Source organism: Quercus robur, chromosome 4 (genome assembly GCF_932294415.1).
Source record: "Quercus robur chromosome 4, dhQueRobu3.1, whole genome shotgun sequence".
Taxonomy (NCBI): domain Eukaryota; kingdom Viridiplantae; phylum Streptophyta; class Magnoliopsida; order Fagales; family Fagaceae; genus Quercus; species Quercus robur.
Window position 1 is genome coordinate 41,881,358 of NC_065537.1, and position 25,572 is coordinate 41,906,929.

The 25,572-nt window shown below is 35.2% G+C and overlaps 2 protein-coding genes and 1 non-coding gene across 3 annotated transcripts; all 3 read right to left on the minus strand.

Annotated features, from left to right (window-relative positions):
* On the minus strand, positions 1-143 carry LOC126724606 (small nucleolar RNA snoR111). The gene has a single exon (XR_007655049.1). It is a non-coding gene; the product is annotated as a small nucleolar RNA snoR111 (small nucleolar RNA).
* A 5,563-nt stretch (positions 144-5,706) lies between these two features.
* Positions 5,707-6,879, minus strand: LOC126721898 (uncharacterized). The gene is made up of 2 exons (XM_050424977.1): positions 6,430-6,879; positions 5,707-6,372 (listed from the first exon to the last, which is right to left on the minus strand). Exons 1-2 carry the CDS (start codon positions 6,877-6,879, stop codon positions 5,707-5,709), a joined length of 1,116 nt encoding a protein of 371 aa, XP_050280934.1.
* A 5,477-nt stretch (positions 6,880-12,356) lies between these two features.
* On the minus strand, positions 12,357-15,423 carry LOC126721899 (pentatricopeptide repeat-containing protein At1g08070, chloroplastic-like). Its single transcript, XM_050424978.1, has 2 exons — positions 14,565-15,423; positions 12,357-12,922 (listed from the first exon to the last, which is right to left on the minus strand). The coding sequence occupies exons 1-2, from the start codon at positions 15,421-15,423 to the stop codon at positions 12,357-12,359; spliced, it is 1,425 nt and encodes a 474-aa protein (XP_050280935.1).
* Positions 15,424-25,572: the final 10,149 nt, after the last annotated feature.

The window sequence follows — 25,572 nt, forward strand, 5'->3', positions numbered from 1 at the left end:
CTGGCGACGAAATATTTCGTCACTAAAAGTCCGATTTGTTTTAAAAAAAAAAACTTTTAGCGACGAAAACGTTTCGTCGCTAAATGTTTTCCTCGCTAGAAACAATATTTAGTGACGAAAATATTCGTCACTAAAACTTTTTTTTGGGTACATATAGTGACGAAAATATTCGTCACTAAAACTATTTTTAGGAAAATTCATACACATATAGCGACGAAAATTTTCGTCACTAAAACCATTTCTTACAAAATTCCCCTACATATTTCGTCACTAAAAAAATTTTTTGTTGCTATATTTGTGACGAAAAATTCGTCACTAAAACTAATTTTTGTTTTTATTATTTTCATGGAATTGATATTAACCTGTAACCTGTCATTACATTATTAAAACCTCACATTTGATTTACATATTTATTCCAACAACACATTTATAAAAAATTGATCCATACATTCCACAAGTTAAAATTAAAATAAGTATCCAATTTAAACTTCTTCCATACAATAATTGTTTGCAACACATACAATAATTGTTTGCAACATATACAATAACTTAAGATGTTTTATAACAATACAAAAAATGTTGCATAATATAATTAAAACCAACAGAAGATGTCCTCATATATCTTCAAATAATGCCTAAAGGAAATCCCCTAAAGCCACCAATAAGATATCTGCACAAATATAAATTTTTAGTTAAATATAAATCTTTAGTCAAATATAATTCTACTAAAGATTGAATAACCTATCACGTGACAAATATTAGTTTCAAATGATACATAAAAAATGAAGTGTTTTAACTTAAAGATAAAGTACTAACCAATAAGTGATTTAGCTTGAAGATGAACCACCTCCATAGGTAAAAGCGTCATCATAACCCTTGCTCCTCAAAAAATTAAGAATATTCTTTTGGACCTCATCTTGCTTAGCTCGCACCTCTTGCTCCTTAGCTCGCTCCTCTTCATCCCTAGCTCTTGCCTCTTTGAGCTCAATTATCTCACTTTCTAACCGATGAATATACTCCACCGAACTAGATGAGGCAGTGGTTACTAGAGAAGAGGAAGGTCTCATGCCAAGTCCTTTTACAATACCGAATTTCTTCTTAAAAACCAAGTTTGAGATCTCCTCTTGTGTAAGGGGAATTGCATTAGGATCTTGACAATGATCCTCTTGCACTTTGAGAATAGTTTCCTACCATTTGAAAGAGAAAAAAACAAGCAATCACAACATTAATAATACATATGTTATAACTTTACAAACATGATAAAGATAGAATAATAGGGATGGAATGATACACATACATATGTCGCTTCATCCTCAGGCTGTATCCACCTATTTGTATTTGGATTGAAATGAACATCTTTGTAAATTTTTGCCAATTCAGGAACTTGACCGCCATTATTATTTGTCCAATTAATTAACATTCAACTGTTAGTTATTATAGTTAATTAATCACAACATGTAATACACTAAGGTTTAAGAAAATGAAAAAACACACACCTCCTCATCAACCCTAACAGCAAGTGCCTTTGACCCGTATCTATGTTTGCCTGAAGTTTTGCTCCTATTTTCAGAGTTAATTCTTGATTTTTCCTAATAAAGAACATTCAAGATATTTATTAGTTCATGAATAAAACACTATACATTTACTTCATCTAAGTATTAATCTAATCATTTGACAACATAATATAGTAAATATTGGATAAATAATTTACCAGCCAATCTTTATTGGTCCATCTCCCTTCAATGAGTTCAGTCCACTGCTTAAGTGTGGCATTCTTTGGCGGGTGGCTTTTTGCATAGTCAGCACCATGAGATTGTACGAGTTTTTTATAAGTCTGATACAACTTGTTAGAGCTACAACTCAATAATCTTCCACATTTTGTATTTATTGTTTTGTTCACCAAGTTAGAATCTCCTTCTAGCTCAAACTGATCCTGTAAAATGAAGCGTATATGTATTATAAAAATATTATTATATGTACTTAATATGCTTAATGACAACAAAGACAAGTTAGACGCTATCAATGTAAATTTACCGCTATACTTTGAAGCACCACATCTCTAGTAGCAGCATCAACACTTCAATTTTTCACATTGTAACTAGACAAATTACTTCGCACTTGTACACCAATTTGATTGACAAGTTTGCACGCATTAGTCCCAACAGAAGCATCATACTCTGCAGCTATACGTACTGGCAACTTACCACTTTTTTCAACAAGTGCCTGTACTGCTATACCACGTGTTGTTCCACGAGTATTTCTGCTAGTAGATCCTATTTAAACATTATCAATGTTAAAAAATTATACATTCCATGTACATTAAGTATAATATCAATAGTAAAGATACGGTGTAGTTGTAATTAAGTATGTTTTATGTAATTACCAGTCGTGTTAGTTAATGCGTCGGTAGCCTCTGCACTAGAAGAACTTTGGACGAGAGGATTTACTTCAGGAGATGTTTCCGTAGATTGAACCGTAGATTGGACCACCGGGATAGATGCCTCACCTCGTGAGCGTGTAAGTCGTCCTGGTGCCATCTATAACTAACAAACATATATATAATTTAACAACAAAGTCATTAAAAATAATGGAACAACAAAGTTATTATCTATTGTACCCTATGAAACATCTATTGTACCTTATTGATTAAAGAATTAGATAACTCATCATCATTTTCATCGTCACCAATAGGTGGTACATAATCATCATCTACCACAACACTAACTCTACTTCTTTTCCTTTCTGCACAATTGGACTGAGCAGAATCCTTTAGAGAAGTTGAGATGTGCTTCAATCCCAAAGCATCAATTCTCTCTTGGTTTTGCCTCATTCTATCCAATCTTGCCATCTCATAACTCGGTATATTATGAGTGTATTTGGCCTTTTTGGGCATTTTTCGAAACTATGTATTGACATGAAAGATAAGTACAATTGCTACTAACTTAACGTCATAATCCATACCATTATCCATACCAAGCAATTCAAAAATGCAAAATTTGAACACAATTGCTATTAACTCAACACAACAAATGACCATATCAATATCCATATCAAGTTCAAGATAAGTACAAAACATCTCAATAACAATTACTACTAACTTTACATATTATAGTTCACACCATTCTCCATATCAAGCAATTCACAAGTGCTAAATTTGAACACAATTGCTACTAACTCAACACAACAAATAACCACATCAATATTCATATCAAGTTCAAGATAAGCACAAAACATCTCAATAACAATTACTACTTAGATAAGCATAAAACTTTAAGACAAGCAAACAACATTTAAGACAATTGTTATGAACTTTACATATCATAATCTATATCAAGATCAACATCAGGTATGTCATGCTCTTCATTTTGATTAGCGTCTCTTGAAGTTCCACCTTTAGGAACAACCTCAGTTTCAACATCACTCATACAATACTCAATAATATTGTCATCAACATTGATAGTGACAACATCAACAATTGCTTCTTGTTGGAATGTGTCACTATCTTCTGTATTATCATTAGATTCTCCACCCCCGACTTCTGGGACATCAAACACTCCCCTATGTTGGATGCATTGTACAATTTTCCAAGGGTCACGCAATTTGGTATCTTGAAGGTAGAAAACTTGTTTCGCTTGACTAGGAAGTATAAAGGGGTCATTTTGATACCACCGACTTGTAACATCAATGCTCGTGCAATGTGCATCGGTTCTTATCGTTCTCCTTCGACCATTGGTACCAGTATTGTACCATTGACACTGGAACAAAACAACTTTATGGCGAAACATATACTCTAATTCCCAAATTTTGCACACATGACCATAGAAGTTGTGCGTTTCTCCCTCATGGTCCCCTTCGGTACATACACCACTGTTTTGGGTTACACGACGATTTTCTAGGTCCTTTGTATGGAACTTTACACCATTGACCATACAAACTGTGTACTCCTTCACATGCGGTTTAGGACCATTTGCTAATGACCATAACTGTTTAATAGCTTCTGATGACTCGTTAACTTTCAATCTATTCATCTATAATGACATACAAGTGATATTAATTAGTAATAAGCAATGACGAATAAATTTAATCTCATAAATTTATTAGTGTGATTAAATTTCAAATATCTTACACGTTCTCTGAACCACTTGGGAAACTCTTGTCGTTGGATTTGAGTTATGGCTTCTCCAGTAGGATTATGCAATGTACTTTTATGTTCGCTGTTAAAAATAAGGTGATTTACTTTCAGCTAAGCATTGTAGATAATATTCAAAACTTGATCAAACAATATATGCATATGAAATCACATACTTTAAATAAGGCTCTAGTTCAGGACTATTGTACAACAAGTACCAATGAGCAGTGTCATGCAATGCACGAGACAAGTCGCTATCATTCCACCTACCACCTGTAGGTCGGACAGTCTGTGAAAAAACTATCAATCCTTCGCTAGATTCACCAAAATCTTCATTTCTTTCTCTTCGGTTATGTACAGTTTTGATCCCATCAATATACAAAGACCAGTTGTTAATACATTCTTTAAGAATGTAAACCTCTGCAATCGAACCTTCTGGTCGAGCTCGGTTGGAAACGTATCTTTTCAATTTTCCAAGGTACCTACGAGGAAAAAATACGCACAATATGTGATTTTATACCACGTGGGAAATATACAATTGTTGAATGCATCAAATGATTTAATTACCTTTCAATTGGATACATCCACCGATATTGTACTGGACCTCCTAGAATTGCTTCTCGAGGCAAATGAACAGCAAGGTGGACCATAACATCAAAGAATGCTGGAGGAAAGAACCTCTCAAGCTTGCATAGTATAAGAACTATACGTTCTTCTAGTTTCTCTAATTCACTCCGTTTTAGGGTCCTTGAGCATAAGTCTTGGAAGAAGTTTCCCAACTCAAACAATACAATACTAATGTCCTTATCTGCAAACTCTCGCAACCCAATTGGAAGAATTCGTTGTAGTAGCACATGACAGTCATGGCTTTTCAAACCAGATAATCTACCATTTTTTGCATTCACTGACCTTGATATGTTGGCTGCATAGCCATCTGGATACTTGACTGATTTCAAAAATTCATAAAAACCATCCCTTTCATTGGGGCTTAATGAAAAGAAAGCCCGAGGCTTGTCATATGATCCATCAGGACGTTGTTTCAAATGCAACGTGTGCCTGAAGTTCATATTTTGCAAGTCTATCCGTGCCTTGTCAGTGTCCTTGTTTTTCCCCTCAATGCCCAACAAAGTACCATAAGTATTCTCACTAATGTTCTTCTCCACATGCATAACATCAATGATGTGCTTAAGTTTCTTATTTTTCCAATATGGAAGCTTATACAAAATACTTACCTTTGACTAATTTGGCTCCCCAATGGGTTGTCTCTTCTTGTTACTTGGATGCTTCCCTAAAATTATATTTGGCATTCTATCTAGCTGCTCTTGTATCTTTCCCACTTGTAACTCTAAAGATCTCTTCCGTTTATCTGGTAAACCATTATGCAACCGACTATGTCTCCAACGATGTTCCATAGGCAAATAAGCTCGATGGTTAATAAATCCAATTTCACTTTCCAAACCTTCTGAATATGGTTCATCATTGCAAGTGTAACAAGAATAATAACCCTTTGTCCTCCACCCGGACACGTTACCAAATCCAGGATAATCATGTATTGTCCACAACAAAGTTGCACGCATCTAGAAATGCTCTTTACTATAAGCATCATAAGTTTCTACACCTTCTTCCCACAACTCCTTCAACTCATCAACCAATGGTTTCAAGTAAATATCAATTTCATTTCCCGGTTGATGAGGACCAGGAATAAGTAAAGACAACATAAAATATGGCTCTTTCATAACCAGCCAAGGCGGTAGGTTATAGGGGATAAGTATGACAGGCCATATACTATAGTTGTTGTTTATATTCCCAAAAGGGTTAAATCCATCTGTAGCCAACCCCAACCTTACATTGCGAGGTTCGAGGGCAAAATCAGGATATTGCAAATCAAACTCCTTCCGCTCCTCACTATCAGCTGGATGCCTCATTATCCCATCATCCACACGTTTGTCTATATACCATCTCATGTCCTTAGCTCTTTGGCTTGACATGTACAATCTCCTCAGTCTCGGTGTCAACGGGAAGTAACGCAATACCTTATGAGAAATCTTCTTACCTTGGGCACATGTATCCTTGTACCTAGGCGCCTCACACACCGGACATTTATCAATGTTTTCATTTTCCTTCCAAAATAGTGCACAATCATTTTTACATGCATCTATATGCTCGTATGACAAGCCCAAGTCACGTAATATCTTCTTTGCTTCATAAGTTGACCTTGGTACCAAGTTACCTTTCGGTAAAACCTTTGTCAACAATTATAGCATCATATCAAGTCCCTTATTACTCAAGTTGGTCATTACCTTTACATTCAACATCTCAATAACAAACTTCAAGATACTATAATCAGTGCAACCCGGATACAACTCACGCTTTGCATCTTCCTCAAGTTTGTCAAAATGATGCACCTCCTCATCTTCGATTACATTCCTCGGTTCCCCTCTAATTCGATCACCTACCAAGGCATCGATACCATCCATATGATCACCATCCGACATTTCATTATCATGAATGTTCTCGTTCAATACACGAGATTCTCCATGATTATGCCAATTAATGTAAGATTGCATAATCCCACGATGAAGCAAGTGGATACGCACAGTATGAAGAGATTGTCGATAGCAATTCACACAGTGAATACACGGACACGGAATATTACCACTCAAGTCCACAACCGCCTTTGCAAAATTAATAAATGCATTGACCCCTTCAATATATGGACGACTTAATCTGCCATCAGGTGTCTTACTCATTGTCATCTAACTTTTATCCATGTTTGACTACAATTGCAAGATGAATGCTATTTTAGCAAAATAAGGACAACTCATGCATAATGTATTCTAACATCTAGGTCTATAAGCTACTTAGGTAAAATAAGAATAACAAACCAACAATTCACAAGAAAACTAAACACAAACATCACAACTATAATGCTTATAAGTATTGAAATCTACTATTCATTACATCTAATCAACAATACCCAATCATAATTCAAAAGAATGTAAAACACTTCCAATATGTATTTAAACCACCTTATAACACCATGCAAGCCACCCGCTTGCTCCAACACAACATACCACCACAAATCCAATTTCCAACATCACAAATATAAAATTTTATAGGTATTTAAATCAAATAAAATACTATTCATCACATCTAATCAACAATACTCATTCAAACCAACAATCCACAAGAAAACCAAACACAAACATCACAACTATAATGCTTATAAGTATTGAAATCTACTATTCATTACATCTAATCAACAATACCCAATCATAATTCAAAAGAATGTAAAACACTCCCAATATGTATTTAAACCACCTTATAACACCATGCAAGCCACCCGCTTGCTCCAACACAACATACCACCACAAATCCAATTTCCAACATCACAAATATAGAATTTTAAAAGTATTTAAATCAAATAAAATAATATTTATCACATCTAATCAACAATACTCATTCAAACCAACAATCCACAAGAAAACCAAACACAAACATCACAACTATAATGCTTACAAGTATTGAAATCTACTATTCATCACATCTAATCAACAATACCCAATCATAATTCAAAAGAATGTAAAACACTCCCAATATGTATTTAAACCACCTTATAACACCATCCAAGCCACCCGCTTGCTCCAACACAACATACCACCACAAATCCAATTTCCAACATCACAAATATAGAATTTTACAAGTATTTAAATCAAATAAAATAATATTCATCACATCTAATCAACAATACTCATTCAAACCAACAATCCACAAGAAAACCAAACACAAACATCACAACTATAATGCTTACAAGTATTGAAATCTACTATTCATCACATCTAATCAACAATACCCAATCATAATTCAAAAGAATATAAAACACTCCCAATATGTATTTAAACCACCTTATAACACCATGCAAGCCACCCGCTTGCTCCAACACAACATACCACCACAAATCCAATTTCTAACATCACAAATATAGAGTTTTACAAGTATTTAAACCAAATAAAATAATATTCATCACATCTAATCAACAATACTCATTCAAACCAACAATCCACAAGAAAACCAAACACAAACATCACAACTATAATGCTTACAAGTATTGAAATCTACTATTCATCACATCTAATCAACAATACCCAATCATAATTCAAAAAAATGTAAAACACTCCCAATATGTATTTAAACCACCTTATAACACCATGCAAGCCACCCGTTTGCTTCAACACAACATACCACCACAAATCCAATTTCCAACATTACAAATATAAAATTTTATAGGTATTTAAATCAAATAAAATACTATTCATCACATCTAATCAACAATACTCATTCAAACCAATAATCCACAAGAAAACCAAATACAAACATCACAACTATAATGCTTACAAGTATTAAATTCTACTATTCATTACATCTAATCAACAATACCCAATCGTAATTCAAAAGAATGTAAAACATTCCCAATATGTATTTAAACCACCTTATAACACCATGCAAGCCACCCGCTTGCTCCAACACAACATACCACCACAAATCCAATTTCCAACATCACAAATATAAAATTTTATAAGTTTTTAACTAGAATTTACTTACTTTGCTCAAGCTAAGCTTACAACTTTCAGAAAAAGAAATCCAAAGTTATTGCAAATAATGTGTATTTAGCCTGCAAAAGAAAACTTAAATTTATAAGTCCTTCAATCTTGAAAATGATACAACTACTAGAAACAATAAGAAAGAAAAAATTATACCTGTGAAAATTAATGAAAAAGAGTTAGGAGCTTAACCAAATGGGACATGTTACAGAGTATGTTAATGGTACTAGTTGTGCCACCAACCAAGAGAAATATTTGCGCATAATAAAGTATGAAGACTGAACACAACATCACCATAATTATAATACAAATCACAAGCATCCACATAATAAAAAAGAACCTAACCAAAGAGGCACACACAAGCAAATCTACTACCTAGCCCTCTATTTGGTTGAGATGAAAGCCTTTTACAAGATAATATACCAAACAATTGTCCATTGTTCATTTAGTTTCCTAAATTACAAGACATACAGCTCAACTACAACATATCATAGCAAATAGAGGGCTATGTAAAATTTCGAAATTTACATATTCCAAGTACTAATAGCAATAAATAGAAAATAGTGCCAAAAACTTCTCACAATTAAAGGGTAACTTTTACCTATCAACAAGCCTTGACTTTTCTCTGTACAAAATGAGGATTCCCCAAACATCCTAACATCTTGAACCAAAAAAGGAACCCCAAATTTGCTGCAAAACATGGAATTTTGAAGAAAAGCAATGCTCAGAAACCAAAAAAACTAGTTAAGGGATGAAATATAATATAATCTATATGCTCCTCTTTCTCCTCTTAAAAGTCTTATAAAATAGGAAAACTATTCAGGTATGAAACTTACATAGGTGATACAAACAGCCCAAAAGCAAAGATGTTCCCTGCAACAAATAAATGTGTATATTAACATATCATAATTCTAAGATATTAACCATTATATTCCAATTTCTTTATGATTAGAGCAACAAAAGAATTAATCTCATAAAATCCAATCTTTCATAACTATCTTGAATGTTGTAGTTAAGAGCCAATTAAAATTTTGACGGTTACCTACCCCTCCACACACAAAAATCACTGATGGTTCCAAATTTGTTAGAATAAAAGCATATCTGTTTCCTTTTCTAAAATGCATTGCTTCTCTTATTCCCATATTCATTTGTAAATATACTTAAATTTCCAGCCTAATTCTTGGGAATAATATTGACATTAAACAAGCCCTAGAGCCCAAATTTCCTAAAGGAGTGTCTAAACATGACTCCCCTCAGCACTTGCCAAAAATGCATATGAAAGCAACCCCAGTGCAGCATGTATTTGAAGTGAAACTATAGTAAAACTTGTATATCAAATGAAACGTTCCTTATGTACCAATGCTCAGAAACCAAAAAAGAAAAGCAATAAATAAATATAATTTCAGGAGTCTCATACTTGAAGTAGTTAAAAAAAAAAAAAAAAAAAATTGAATCAGTGAAGGGAAGGCGAAGGGTCACCGGTTGGAAGTGGAAGCCGAAGGGTCGCTGGGAGCTGAATCAGCAAAGGGAAGGCGAAGCATCGGTGTGGCTGGGAGCTGAAACGTCGCTGGGGTTTGATCGGCGACGACGATCAAGCAAAAGTGACGACGACAAAAGTGACGACGGCAAAAGCGACGCAAGCAAGCAGCAAAAGCGACGACGATAAGCAGCAAAAGCGATGACGGCAAGCAGCAAAAGCGACGACGGCAAGCAAAAGCGGCGACGGCAAGCAAAAGTGACGATGGCAAGCAAAAGCGACGACGAGCAAGCAAATAAGACGGCGAACCGATTCGGCGGCGACGGCAAGCATAAGCAACGGCGAGCAAAAGCAAAAGCGACGGCGAGCAAAAGCAAAGGCGACGGCGAGCAAAAGCAAAGGCAACGATTCGGCGGCGACGGCGAGCCTAATCGACGGTCGAATCGGCGATATGCGGATGGGCTATGAGGGAAAGAGAGAGTGAGGGAAAGAGAGAACAAAATCAGAAAAAGGGAAAAGTGAAACAAAAAAAAAAAAAAAAAAAAAGGGCTGAAGATTATATGTATAAAACTTTTAGTGACGAACTCAATTCGTCGCTATTGGATACCTTTAGCGACGAACTGGGATTCGTCACTGATAACGAACCTATACTTATCAGTTTATTTTTAGCGACGACTTAATTTCGTCGCTATATGTTATGTTCAGTGACGAAATTATTTTCGTCACTAATAGCGTTCTCACTAACACCTTTAGCGACGAAAATTTTCGTCGCAAAAAATTGAAACTTCTAGCGACGAAAATATTCGTCGCTGTAGCTGAATTTGTTTTGGTACCAAAAACTTTTCACTTGGCGCCTTAGTGATATTATGTAAAACGTTTAGTGACGAACTCGGATTCGTCGCTATATGTTATTTTCAGCGACGAACATTTTCGTTGTAAAAAATTAAACTTTTAGCGACGAAATGGTTCGTCGCTGTAGCTGAATTTAGTTTGGCACCAAAATTTTTCACTTGGCGCCTGAGTGATATTAGTATAAAACTTTTAGTGAGGAACTCAAATTCGTCGCAGTTGGATACCTTTAGCGACGAACTGGGATTCGTCGCTGATATTATATTGATATATATGTTTTTATTTTTAGTGACGACTTATATTCGTCACTAAATGTTATATACAGCGACGAAATATTTTTCGTCACTAATAGTGTTCTCACTAACACATTTAGCGACGAAATATTTCGTCGCAAAAAACTTAATCCTATAGCAACGAAAATTTTCGTCACTGTAGCTGAATTTAACTTGGCGCCTGAGTTCAACACAACATTTAGCGACGAAATCTAATTTTCGTCGCTAAATATTAGTAATTTTTTTATAAATAGCGACGAAATTTAAATTTCGTCGCTATATAGTACTTTTTTGCGAGGAAAAAATTTTCCTCACTAAAATTCGTCACTAAAACTACATTTTGTTGTAGTGTGATATGAGACACGACATTGACTAAACTAATAGGTCTAAAATCAGACATGTGTTTTGGGTCATTTTTCTTAGGGATTAAAACAATATATGTATGGTTCATTTTTCTCAACATATGCCCTGAGTTTAAAACAGATAATACTGCTACTGTAACATCATGCCCCACAATATGCCAATATTTCTGAAAAAAGAATGGAGTCATACCATCATGACCTGGTGATTTGGAAGGGCGCATTTGAAATAGGGCTGTCTTGACTTCTTTTGGAGTGTATCGTTGAAGGAGAGTGGCATTCATACCTGGAGTGACCAATTTGTCCACTGAGTTGAGCACTCCATCAGTAGTGGTCGGATGGGAAGAGGTGTTCTGCAGTGTGAGCAATTCTATCCTCCAATGTGCCCCACCTTCCTTCGCTATCATAGACACCCAAGATTTGATTTTTCCGTCGGCGTTGATTGGCCCTTTGATGAAAAAACTTTGTATTTTTGTCACCCACCGGTAGCCAAATGGAGTGAGACCGTCGTCGCCAAAACAATTCGTCCTGCTGTAACAGATTGTTGATCTTTACCTTTAGTCCCTTAATAGCATCTAGATGGTCAACACTTTTTAAAGGACATAGGTCTTCCAATTGTTTTTGTTTCTCCTGGAGTAATTTTTTTGAACTAACACTAGATGCACGGCTCTAGTCCACCAAGGCAAATCTGCATCTTTTGATTTTTTCAAATAGCTTTGACATAGGGCTACCATTTCTCTCGGCTACCCTCCATGTTTCTTGTGTCATGGTCTCGCATTGAGGATTGGAAGCCCATTTTTCTTCAAACCTTCGTGGCACTTTCCTTTTTCTAGTCCACTGGGTTTGGTTCTGTGTGGTAATGACTATCGGAATATGGTCCGAGTATGAGGTTTGGAGATGAAAGACCCGTGTCTCCGGATAGATTTCCTTCCATTCTGCCGTTGCACATGCTCTGTCAAGTCGTTCCTGTACAAATGCATTCCCATGTCTACCATTGTTCCAAGTGAAGATGTTTCCTTGAAAACCAAGGTCCTCAAGTCCATAATGTAGGAGGGTAGCTCGGAAAGCTTCCATGTGGTTCAATGGTTTTGGTACACCACCTTGCTTCTCATTAGATGACAAGATCTCATTATAATCTCCAACACAGAGCCAAGGGGTTGAGATCCTAGTGTGAAGATGCTTGAGTAGCTGCCATAACTCGTGCTTTCTTTGTTCTTCTGGCCATCCGTAAAAACCTGTCAATCTCCATGCAGGGTTAGAGCCATTAAAAATAAGAGCATCAATATGGTTACATGTGTCAGTTTGGACATGCAGGTCCACCTCCTCCATCCACAAAAGTGCCAGCCCACCACTTCTACGAATACTCGGCACTGCTCACATACACCGATATGGTAAGTCTGCTTGAATCTTCCGCATCTCATCAACTAACTGTTTTGTTTCCATGAGAAACAAACTTTTGGGAGCTTTTTCTCTCACCAAGTGAGAGAGGACTTCGACTGCACATTGGTTCCCAAGCCCCTAATAGTTCCAGCTTAGGATGATCATTACTCTCGGCGAGGCGGCACCACAGCCTCCACCATTGCGACTAATCCCTGTAGTCCTGATCGTGATTCTGCCTTGTTTCCCACCGTGGTGAGCTGTTCCATCGTCTATCCGGTGTTTCGTCGCTTTTCCGTTGCCCCGCTTTTAGCCATTCCCCATATGGGTTCTCGGTCAGCTATTGGTCCCTTGGGGTTGGACACTCTTTTGCATCATGGCCAAATAAACCACATTGGTAGCAAAGTCCTGCCATTCTTTCATATTTGAATCCCACTCTTACCCGGTCTCCTTCAGGGCTGAGTACATAACCTCCCCGCCGAATTGGTTTATGCAGTGGAATCTCCACACGGATTCAGATGAAGCGAGCTTGTTCCGACGAGAAAGTTTTGTTGTCTACTTCCACCACATGACCGAGGCCTTTGCCAATATCCCACGCAGCTTCCTCATTGATCTTATCAGAATTCAGTTGAGTGAATCTATTGTAATAAGAATTTAATTTTATGTCGTGTCAATTTCAATTACCGTTTCCTCGAGAACATATTAGGAGTGTACATGTAATGCTGAAAGGCCAATGACAGTCATTAAAAAAAATTTCTTGTAAGCCTTTGTTTCTACCTTTAACGACAGTGTTTCTTGAATAATTCTTTTAAGTTTAATACCAAATTTTTAAGCAACTCTACTATCTTTGGTCCAAATCATCTTCTTTTTTACATAATAATGTCTTATATCAATACTTATCAAAATAATTTTTTATTTATTTTATTTTCATTTACAGGTGATTATGCACCTGAGTAATAAAGTTCAATATAAGCGAAAAAGGCACCTAATTTTCCGTAAATAAGAATCCATTCTTCTGTATTTCTAACTTTTTGCAAGCAAATTATTAGCACATATAAATTGATGATGAAAACTTATCCAGTCTTCTCATTTGTATGTGACAGCCATAAGTGAACCCGTGTTATAATCCTGATAAATATAGTGCTGATCGAGGACCTTTTTCTAAACTCTTCTAAAATAAAAAAACAAAAACAAAAAAGAGAAAAGATCTGTCAAAATCCGCCATCCCACTGCACCATAACCATGCCAATGTTCATCACAATAGATCATTTCCTCCATTCCAAAAAACTCACAATCCCACACAATCTCGACGTAGTAATCTTTTAAAACATATATGTGTGTAATAAACACAATGCGATATTATTAGTTGGCAACTTGATCTTCAAATTTCTTTGTATGGCCGAAGAAAATGAAAAAGACGTTCGTTATTTACTCGTAATTAACGGTGTACTATTCCGCTCTTTACCCATACTTGTTTAGGCCTCTTTTTGGATAACTTACAAGCAACCACATTCCTAAAAGGCATCTCATCAAACAACTTACAAGCAAAGTCAGCATCTCCAAAGTTCAAATACATATTAACCAATGCATTCCCAACAAAAACATCCGAATTCACCTCATTATCACGCATATAATCATGTATCTTTCGCCCCAATTCCAAATCACCCAATTTAGAACACGCAGAAAGCACGATGACCAATGTCATCTCGTCTGCTCTTAAATTTGAGTCACACATCTCAAAAAACGCTGCCACGCCTTCCTTCAAGAACCCCATTTTTACATATCCCTGAAAAAGCGTGGTCCACGAAATCAAGTCCCTTTGAGGACTTCCATGAAACAGCTTCTGAACAGCTTTAATAACCCCACAAACAGCATACAATGTCATCAATGTATTCTTTACATACACAATGGATAAGAGCATCCCTGTCTTGATGCAATGCGCGTGAATTTGCTCGCCTTCTCGTAGCGCCTGAGACTGCGCACATGCCTTAAGAGCATATGGAACGGTATAATTATCAGGAACGAGGCCTTTGATGAGCATTTCACGAAATAATGCCACGGCTTCAAGTGAAAAAGAGCTGTTCTGGGCACTTGAAAGCGCTTTTATAGCGTTGTTGTAGAGGATGACATGTGGGTTCTCCAAGTTTGTTAGAATAGAGCGAAAATAGGTGAGGTTTGCACCAAAGGAAGAAGAGGAAGTAGTGCATAGAGAGATGAGCTTGGGATATATGAGCTGTGGGGCTCGGAGACGGAGAGGGCTGGTTTTGATGAGGAGTGCATGGATTTGTTTGAGTTGGATTATTGTTTTGCATGATTTTAGTCTGTCAAGGACCCATAATTCTTTTTTTTGAGGATTCATGTCACAGGCATAGGCATCTTGATATTGGACTCTGCAGGAGGTTATAATTTGGGAGTTCATGTCATAGTAAGTCAAAAATTTTCCCTGCAATAAAAATAAGTCACTACTTAATGGACGTGGTTTGGCGGTAAGAGTTTTTCTATTGCTTAATATGATACTTGATAGGATTTGAATAATTTGAGTAGTAGTGATTTAATGAATATGTTTTGCCTATAACAATAATTCCATCAAGATTACACATGATATTACTTTTATAGTTTTATTCTCATGAGGTTCTAAAATGGTTTTTAACTTTTTAGGATGTAATTAAGACTCAAATTCGTGCTATTTTCTTTTTCTACTCCAAAGAGAGATTTCCCATTAATAAAATAAAGTACCTTATTATGGTTGAAATTTTTTAATAAAATAAATAGAGACTCTTTGTAAAACTCTTAATTTAGAACAACAAATGTCATCAATGGGTTCCAATTAGCTCAACTGATAAAGTCTTTGATGGTTGTATAAGAGATCTGGGGTTCAATCTCCGCCTACATCAAAACTGATTGGTGTCTTGGTTTGATAATAAAGAATTATTATCAGGAGCGGACGCCATAGATTGAAATTCTTTCTCAAAAAAAAAAAAAAAAAAAGAACAACAAATGTCACCAGTTAAAAATCACTATTTTTTAAGAGACAATTAACATGGCCTACACTTGTTCATCCGGGCGGATCTCCACGTCGCAAATCTTTAACACATATTTGTGTGCAATAAACACAATGCAATGTTATTAATTGGCAACTTGATTTTCAAATTTCTTTATATGGCCAATGAATTGAAAAAGGCCTTTGTTATTTACCCGTAATTAACGGTATACAATTATATATATATACACGGTACACAATGCTTTGAATGATCTTAGTAAACCTCATTTTTATCTTTTTGGATGAGTCTTGTAACTCGGATTTTTTTTTTTGTTTTGGGAGAAGATTAATTTTGTTTTTATTTGTTACGTTTTCCCCGCTAGATTCGGTGCAAGAAATGCCACAATATATATATATATATATATATATATTTTTTTTTTGGTATTTCTTTTTTGGTAATAACGAAAACTTCATTGAAAGCTAAAGAGAAAGGTTGTTAGACATATAATTTCTATTATAGATTTATAGTACGTGTCCAGATTATCTAAATACATTAATAACAAAACATCAGAAGGAGGATTATCTAAGATTACAAATTTCCCAGCTTGTCTAACACCCTTCTTGCAGGTGCATCAGCACACTTATTAACTTTTCTATACAAATGTTTGATCTTCTTCTTGGGTAGGTGACTAAGAAGGTCCCTGCAATCATAAACTAGAATAATAAATTTACCAAGAGTTTCAGCGCAGCTATTGAATGGCAAAGTATCCATAAGCATAATGTAAATTCTCCTTCTGATACTTTGGAGCGTAATGTAAATTCAAAAGTCTCAGGTTCAATCCACACACCCCCCCCTCCCTCACCACATTATTAGTCCATGAGGTTTCTAGAGTTTCTTATGAACATATAGCTAGTAAAAATATGTGGCCTATGGAATTTCTAGAGTGTCTCATAGATATGGAGTGGAATAGCCTAATGTGGAAAAACTAGTTATGATGTAATCATAAGGACGACCATTAAATTTTTTGGCACAACATGTAGAAAATAAATGTTAATTATATTGCTTCAAATAATATCTAAAGGATGACATTTGCACTACATATATTAAAAAAAAAAATACTAAATAAATTGTTACAAATACTAAGAGGAATAGATTTGAAGAGTTTCTATAAAAACAAAAAAAAAAAAAAAAACAAAAAGGGAATAAAATTATAGATTTGAAGGAGAAAAATGAAACTGTGTTGCGTGGGGAAGATTTAATAGCTTAAAACAAAGGTTGGAGTAACGTTCTGAGCTTTTGGCTTTAAATAAGAGTATATGTTTAAAATTGGAGTATCCCCTCAAAAAAAATGTTTAAAATTGGAGTATGGAACGTCCATCTAGAGGTTTATAATCATTTCGTTTACATGCTAACATAATAAAAAACATGAGTATGTACGACAAATCATAAATATTATTGAATGCCTACTCAATTTATGTGTAATGTAATTCTTTCTCATTAATATTAAAAACGAGTTTAACCCACTATTTGAGTAATTTAATTAGTTTTTTTCTTTCTTAATAATAGTATTAATAAATCCATCAAGGTTGTTATAAGCATATATCTTTTTCTTGATACGTTTGTTTATTTTTATTTTTATAATAATTCAAGAGTTTGATAGGCATAATTTGATAGGATGTTTATAGTTATATCATTCACATGTTATATATATATGTTAAATTATTTTATATAGATAGATAGTGGAGGAAGGGGAGGAAGGGATCAAATCATAGATAAGGAACAACTCAAAAGGGTGTAACTATCATTTGGTTATCACTTGAACCCTGCTATCATATTATTTATCATGCTTTTTATCTATAAAAAAAAATAAAAAAAAAAATAAAATTCAAACATATAGTTGATAGTTTGATGCGTAATAGACTAATTCTTTCTTATTTACTTCTTTTTTGCCTTTTTTTATTTATTTATTATTTTTTTTTATCTTATTGCTTTTACATTTTGTGATACACAATCTATATTTGTTTTATCTAAAAATAATAAAAAGAAAAAGAAAACTCAAACGTAGGTTGATAGTTTCATATGCAATAGACTAATTTTATCTTATTTACTTCTTTTTTGTTTTTTAATTAATATTTTTAATAAATGATTAATAAAGAATTTGGATTGTAATAAATTAAGATTTTTATCAACTTAGAAATTATAGGGGAGGGAAATTATAGGGGAGGAAAATTATATCTATTTTTTCTTAAATTTTTTTTAAAAATTCCTATAATTTGGTAAAACCATCTAGCACAACCACGATTTTTAAACTCAACTTTTATTATATAGTATATAATATAGATATAGATATAGATTATAGAAATAGATAAATAGATTCTTGCTTAAAGTAAAGGGTAGGAAATGGTGAATGGGAACATGTCTATTTATAGTGGTGAATCACTGAGCTAGTCCATGTCCTTTGTCGTAAGGAATGGATAAGACTTGGTAAGTCTTCAGCAGTAACAATTTTTTATTTAACTGCTACCACCTGCACGTATTAAAAGAACACGAGATTGGACTACGTTAATGCCGTAGCACATTTTTGATGTTATTATGGCAAATGTACAAAGAAAGCTATATACAATTAGACATGGCAAAACGGGTCAGACCCGTTTTGACCCGACCCGTTTGACCTGCAACCCGTTTGACCCGTAACCCGATTGACCCGTTTAAAAATGACCCGTTTTGACCCGCGACCCGATTGACCCGACCCGAACCCGAACCCGACCCGCACGTTTTGCCACGTTTACCAATGTTGAGTAGATTTAGATTGAGGTGTAATTTTTATAAAATATTTACTTATTCTTTTTTACTTAATATGTTATGTACTCCATTATAGTTTGTTATTTTTTACTTGCCACCTTTATTTTCTCTTCCTACTTTAAATAGATTAAAGATTATACCAAGATTAGTTTCTAGAAAGCTGGAACAGGAGTTGCACCAAATTTGGGTATCAATTCAAGTGTTTAGTGGTAATTGATAACAATATCACTAGTGAGAATCTAATCACAATTAAGGAACTCATAAACAATTGACAGATTGCATCTATTTCCAAAAAAAAAAAAAAAAATTGTTTGAAAAATACGGGTCAACTCGACCCGACTCACGACCCGACTCAACCCGCGACCCGTTTGACCCGCAACCCGATTGACCCGTTTTAAAAATGACCCGTTTTGACCCGTGACCTGTTTAACCCGCAAACCCGATTGACCCGACCCGAACCCGACCCGACCCGCCCGTTTTGCCACGTCTATATACAATTGATATTATATTTTGTTAGGTTTTAAATGTTTAGTTATAAATGTTTAGGTTTTAAATTTGTTGTATGTTGGTAAACTAAGAACAAAAACGTGTCTAGTATAAGAACTAGTAACATTTTATTTTATTTTAGACATTGCTCAAGATGATACAATTTAAGATTCAAAAACATACAAGCTATAGAAAGAAGAATTGAAAATTTGTCAAGCTTGACTAATCGAAGAGAAGCCTCGACCGATTGAATTGTGATCTGCAGAATTTTAATTAAAGCCCAACAGCTTGTGAAAATGTTTAGGTTTTGAGTCTAACACTACTAGGTATAAAAAGAAGACCTTAATATACATATTTCAAGTCTTGAGAGTTACTATTGTGAAATCTGTGAGGTTCTGTACCTTCTAACTCTAACAAGCACTTATCGGAGATCAAATTCAAATTGCTAGTACTGATAGAGTAAAGTTGCTATGAAGCCTTCAGCTAACAAGTGTACTGAATATCAAGGCATGAATAGGCGGTTCATGTGAGAACAAATCTAGATTAAGAAAGTCTGTGGAGTTCAAAGGCTAGTTTGGTAATTGTGTTAGATTTACTACAAATTGGTATTCTTGATTGTAAATCTCAACTTGATTTAGTAGATTGTTCTCTTGGGATAGTCTCTCCCCCCCCCCCCCCCCCTCAGGTTTTTTACTTTGAAATAAGTTGTTTCATTGGTTTTCATAGATCATCATATCTTGTGTTATTTACTTTTCCACTATGTTTATTAATTGTGATGAATGTTTAACCTAGATCTGAATAATTGACCTAAGTAACAACTTGGCTAATATATTAGGTTAAACAAATTGTGTTTTCCAGTGGTCTAAAACTGAACAAGTGGTATCAGAGTTGGTTAGCTCTTGATTGGGTAGTCTTACCTAGAGTTGATCATTGACCTCCGTTGTCATGGATAGAGGACACTCACTAGTGATCTCTCGCCACTTTGATAGGAATAACTATGCTTACTAGAAAATGAGGATGAAAACCTTCTTGAAATCTTTGGATGAGAAAGTTTGGTTGTCTGTGGAAATTGGTTAGGAAAAACCTACCACACTTGTGGCTCAATTGACTGATACCCAAAAAGAAGCAGCTAGCTTTAATAGCTAGCAAAGCAATGAATGCAATATTCAATGTTGTTTCACTAGAAGAATTTAAAAAGATATCTAATGTAAAGGTTGCACACACTGCATGGAATATCTTACAAATTGTGCATGCAAGAACAAAACCTATGAAAATCAATAAATTGCAATAGTTTGCTTCTAGGTTTGAGAGTATCATAATGGTAGATGATGAGACCTTTGATGAGTTTTACGTTAAACTCAATGACATAGTAAACTCTGTCTTTACCTTAGGTGAAGTTTATGAGGAACCTAAGATAATTAGAAAAATCTTAAAATTCTTAACTAAAGACTTTAGGCCCAAAGTCACTACCATTACTAAGAGCGAGCAAGGATATGGATACAATCCAAGTAGATGAACTAGTAGGATCTCTTCAATCTTATGAGGGGATGAAAAGAATGATACATATGAATTTAGGCCCTACTCACTATCTGATACATAAGATAATTATTGGCTCAAACATAACGAGTAGGGATGGAACCATGAATTTTTCTTTAAGGAGGCCAAAATAAACCAAAAATTGTCGATTTCAAAAAAAAAAAAAAAAAAAAACTAAAATTCAAAATTGCTTTTATAGAGGAAAAATTGAAAACTACATTAATTCATGAATACTGAAATTTATCTAAAAAATGACCAAGGGTTTGGAAACTTTATAATTATTTTTGTGATATATTACTTGTTTTAATTTTCATCTTGGCCTGTAAGCTATCATTTTAAAGAGAATTCAATTATCACAATATGGGCTTGAATTCATTCCAATCAAACAATTAATTTTTTGGTCAAAAATTTGGTTTGACCGCAGTCAAACTTAGGCAAACAGGGGAGAAGTGTTTGGAAATATTAATTTTGATGTAAAATGGTGAATTTGGTGGTTGGGTGAACATTTTATTTCGTTTGACTATTGATTAACTCGGTCAAAGTTTGATCAACAAAGGAAATTTTAGTCATTTTGACTCTGACACATATAATTTCATGTTAACACACTCTCGATCCCAGGGTCAAAATTGCAATTTTGGAAATTTGTGGCTCAAATCACGATTTTGCATGCAAAATGAAGGTAAACAAAAATGGTATTGACACACTTTATTAATTAATGAAAAACCATTAAGAATAGTCAACAATGGAATGAGATTTTCATCATATAACATATACTAGACAACCAAGAAGAATTCGAAGTCATCAAATCATTACCTACTTAAATATGAAACCATAATATGATAGGCATGAGTAGTTATGCCTTGCTCAAATTGCCTTCCTGTTTTTGCTTCATGTTTTTGCCATCTCATATGTTTTAGCCGAAATGGGGCAGCAAATGGCACTATTCGATAGCTGAAACAACTTGGTGATTGCATGGTGAAAGTTCAAAAACGTGTATAAACACCTTTGAATGTTTAGACCCCCAAATTACAACTTAACCAATTTAAGCAATATGTCAAACAACTAGTGTGCGGAAACTTAACATAAGCTATAATATGAAATTGGTAAAAACTATCTAAGCCGAAACAAAACACAATCCACAGCAGATAATAAAAAGGCAAACATAGAGAGGAAGGAAGATGCAAACACAAAGACAACACGCGATGTGTTATCGAAGAGGAAACCGAAGCCCTCGGCGTAAAACCTCTCCGCCGCCCTCCAAGCGGTAAACAATCCACTAGAAAATACAGTTGGGATACATGGACAGCAATAGACCCTCCAAGCCTAATCTACCCAGTGCACCTAAGCCCTCCAAGCTTCTTGCTCCAACGAGGTTGCGCCGAACCTTTCTCTTTTCTAGCTTCCCGGATTCCGCTACTAGACCGTAGCATCAACCAATGAAGATTGGTTCCTTCCTAACTGCTTCCTAGAAATCCAAACAGCTTTCTCACAGTAATGATAATGGTGAGAATCAGGTTTGGTATAATGCCTCTCAAGGATTTGACAATGGAGAGGAAGAGAGTTGAGGAATTTGAAGAGACTCTAATGTATAGATTGTGGGTGAGTCAATCTTGGTTTTCTTTAGAGTTTCTCTCTCAAAATTCTCTCTGGAAGCTCCCTTACAATCGTGGGTAAAAGGGGTATTTATACTGGAGTGGAAGAGGAATGTGAAACGTCAGGTTTTACAAAACAGGGGTGGCTCGCGACTTGACCTCGCGGCTTGACTAAGTCGCGAGATAACCGTATGGTCAGTTGTCCTGTTTTGTCCTGTAGTGCTCCAGCTTACATGACTGTTCACCTTCTAGCATGCTTAGCACGTGTGCTGCGTCTGGCGGCTTGCAGCCGCGAGTCACCCGCGAGGCCAAGCCGCGAGTCTCTGTTTTCTTGCACACTCTTGAGCAATCTTCACTTTATCTCACTCACTACCCTTACATCAAACCCACCTAAATACAGGGTTACTAATTGCTGAATTATAAGCAAATTTGGCACGGAATAAAGCCAATTAGATGGTTGAATAAATTCAACCTTACACATGGGAAAGTAAGAGGTGGCATCAAGGAAGTAGGAGGTGTCTTGGTAAGATGGAGGTGTTATGTGGTGGTTGTGGACACCTCATTTTAATTGAAAGTGTTAATAACCTTTAGTCCTCGGCTCTAATGAGGAGCTTGACATATTTCAACCAAGGGTATTTGAAGTTATCTTGATAGTTCGGAGGTAATCACAACTTAAAAGTGCTTAAAACGATTTTAGAAATGATGTTGAAAAATGACATTTTCTATCTTTTGAACCAAAATGAAATTTTGAATTATAATTTTTTTATTGGAAATTTGACATCCAAGGCTTCAACATGGACACCAAGTTTGCCTAATTTGGATTTAAAATTAGTGCTACTTGAAGTTAGGACAACAGTGTTGTTAGGAAGCTAGAGTCCTAGGCGAAGTTGCATATGCACCTTTTCGTACATACGCAAATTCTCCCATTGTAGACACTCGATTTTGCACCAATGATTTAATCAAGGAAAATGACTGGAATGATCATTCATGTACCTCGAAAATCATAATTGCATTACATGCATCAATTTGTTCAAGCATTACATGCGTTAATTTTTTCATTGCATATCATCAAAATGATCCTTAGATTCTAACGGTCGCAATAGTGTATTCGGTTTCCAAATTGGACCATCGGATCAAAAAATATCGCATGATCAAGTTTGCACGTTCAGCATGCATTGTGTCTAGATAGAGTTGACCACACACAATTAATTTAAATTAATTCTGACTGGTTAAAAAATTAAATTTAATTAAATAATTTCGTGATTAGTTGATAATTAGTTGGGCCATTCAGCAATTTTAAAGTGCCATTCGGCACTCCAAAAGTGCTAAATGGTACTCTTGGATACCGAACATACTTTCGTGTTCGGGTGCGTTTTGGACTCTCTTTTTAGGTTTTTTGATCCGATCCTTGTTCCTAGACGTGTTTTCATCCTTAGTCTATGATTTTTTTTAATCTCTTTTCTGGATAATTCAGGCTTTTTCAGGAATAATTATCTTTGTAAATAAATACCCTAAAATAAATCTTGACAAAGTTTAGATTATCTACAATTTTATTGTTATCCAATCATCCCTTTTATTCCTATGCATGCAATCCTATTTTAAAAACTAATTATCAACCAATCACAAAATTATTTAATTAATTTTAATTTTTTAACCAATTAGAATTAATTTAAATTAATCGTGTGTGGTTAACTCTACCTATACACAATGCATGCTGATCGTGCAAACTTGATCATGTGATATCTTTCGACACCGTTATGACCGTTAGAATCTCGAGATCATCTTTATGATATGCAATGAATGAATTGATGCATATAATGGAAAAACAAATTGATGCATGTAATGCAATAATAAATTGATGTATTTAATGCAATCATGATCTTTGGGGTAAATGGATGGTCGTTCAAGTCGTTCTTCTTGATTAAATCATAGGTACAAAATCAAGTGTCTATAGAATGCCCCTTATTGACAAAGCTTGGAACGCGAATGTTAATGTAAAACAAAGACACTGATTTTTGCAACCATGATTTAATTGAGGTTGAATTTTCAAAGGTTACCTAGCCCTCGAGCCTAAAACTTTGGAACATAGAACTAGTGCCTTATCTTTTGACCAAAAATGAAAATACCTGACTTAGCTGGTGGTTGATGACTCTGGAAATGATTCTTGACAAGTAGGGTGACCAAAAGGCTTTTCAATCTTGATCTTGAATGATGAAGGCGACCAAGAGGCTTTTCAATCCTGATCATGAAAATGGAGTTGTCTATGACCAAAGGGCTTCTCAACCTCGATCTTGACAAAAGGCAACCAAAGGGCTTCTCAACCTTGGAACTGGAGTTGTTTGCGACCAATGGGCTTCTTTACCTAAATTTTGATGAAAGGCAACCAAAGGGCTTCTCAACCTCGGAATTGAAGCTGTCTGCGACCAAAGGGCTTCTCTACCTCAATCTTGATGAAAGGCAACCAAAGGGCTTCTCAACCTTGGAATTGGAGCTATTTGCAACCAAAGGTTGAGAAGCCCTTTGGCAGCCTTTTTAAAGGCCCGCTCACAATTACCCAAAAAGAAACTTCATTTCAAAAAAATATTTTTCAAAACTTTGTTCCAAACTATGTTTGGACTTGATCCTCTATGAGAGAGATATGTAGGCAGCCTTTTCAAAGGCCCGGTCACAATTACCCAAAAAGAAACTTCATTTCAAAACGATTTTTCAAAACTTCATTTTTTTTTTCAAAACTTTGTTTACGAACTATGTCTGGACCTGATCCTTTATGAGAGAGGTACATAGGTAGCCTTTTCAAAAGGCCCGGTCACAATCAATCAAAAAATTTTTTTTTTTCAAAGGCTTAAAATCAAAACATATCTTTGTGTGAATTTAGGCTAGGAGCATTTGTTTTGCATTAAGCATATCATCAATTTTCTATGCAAGCATGTCTAAACTAGGGGCATTGGCCTAAAACATTTTTATAATAACTGATTACTGACAAGCTCAAGGAAAGAATCTTTTGCAGGAGGTGGACATGGGTCTTTCATCTACTTAACAATCACCATCAATCTTTAGTTTAGATGTGCCAATCAGCACTCCAACAGAGCCCATCGGCCCATCATCCCAAAA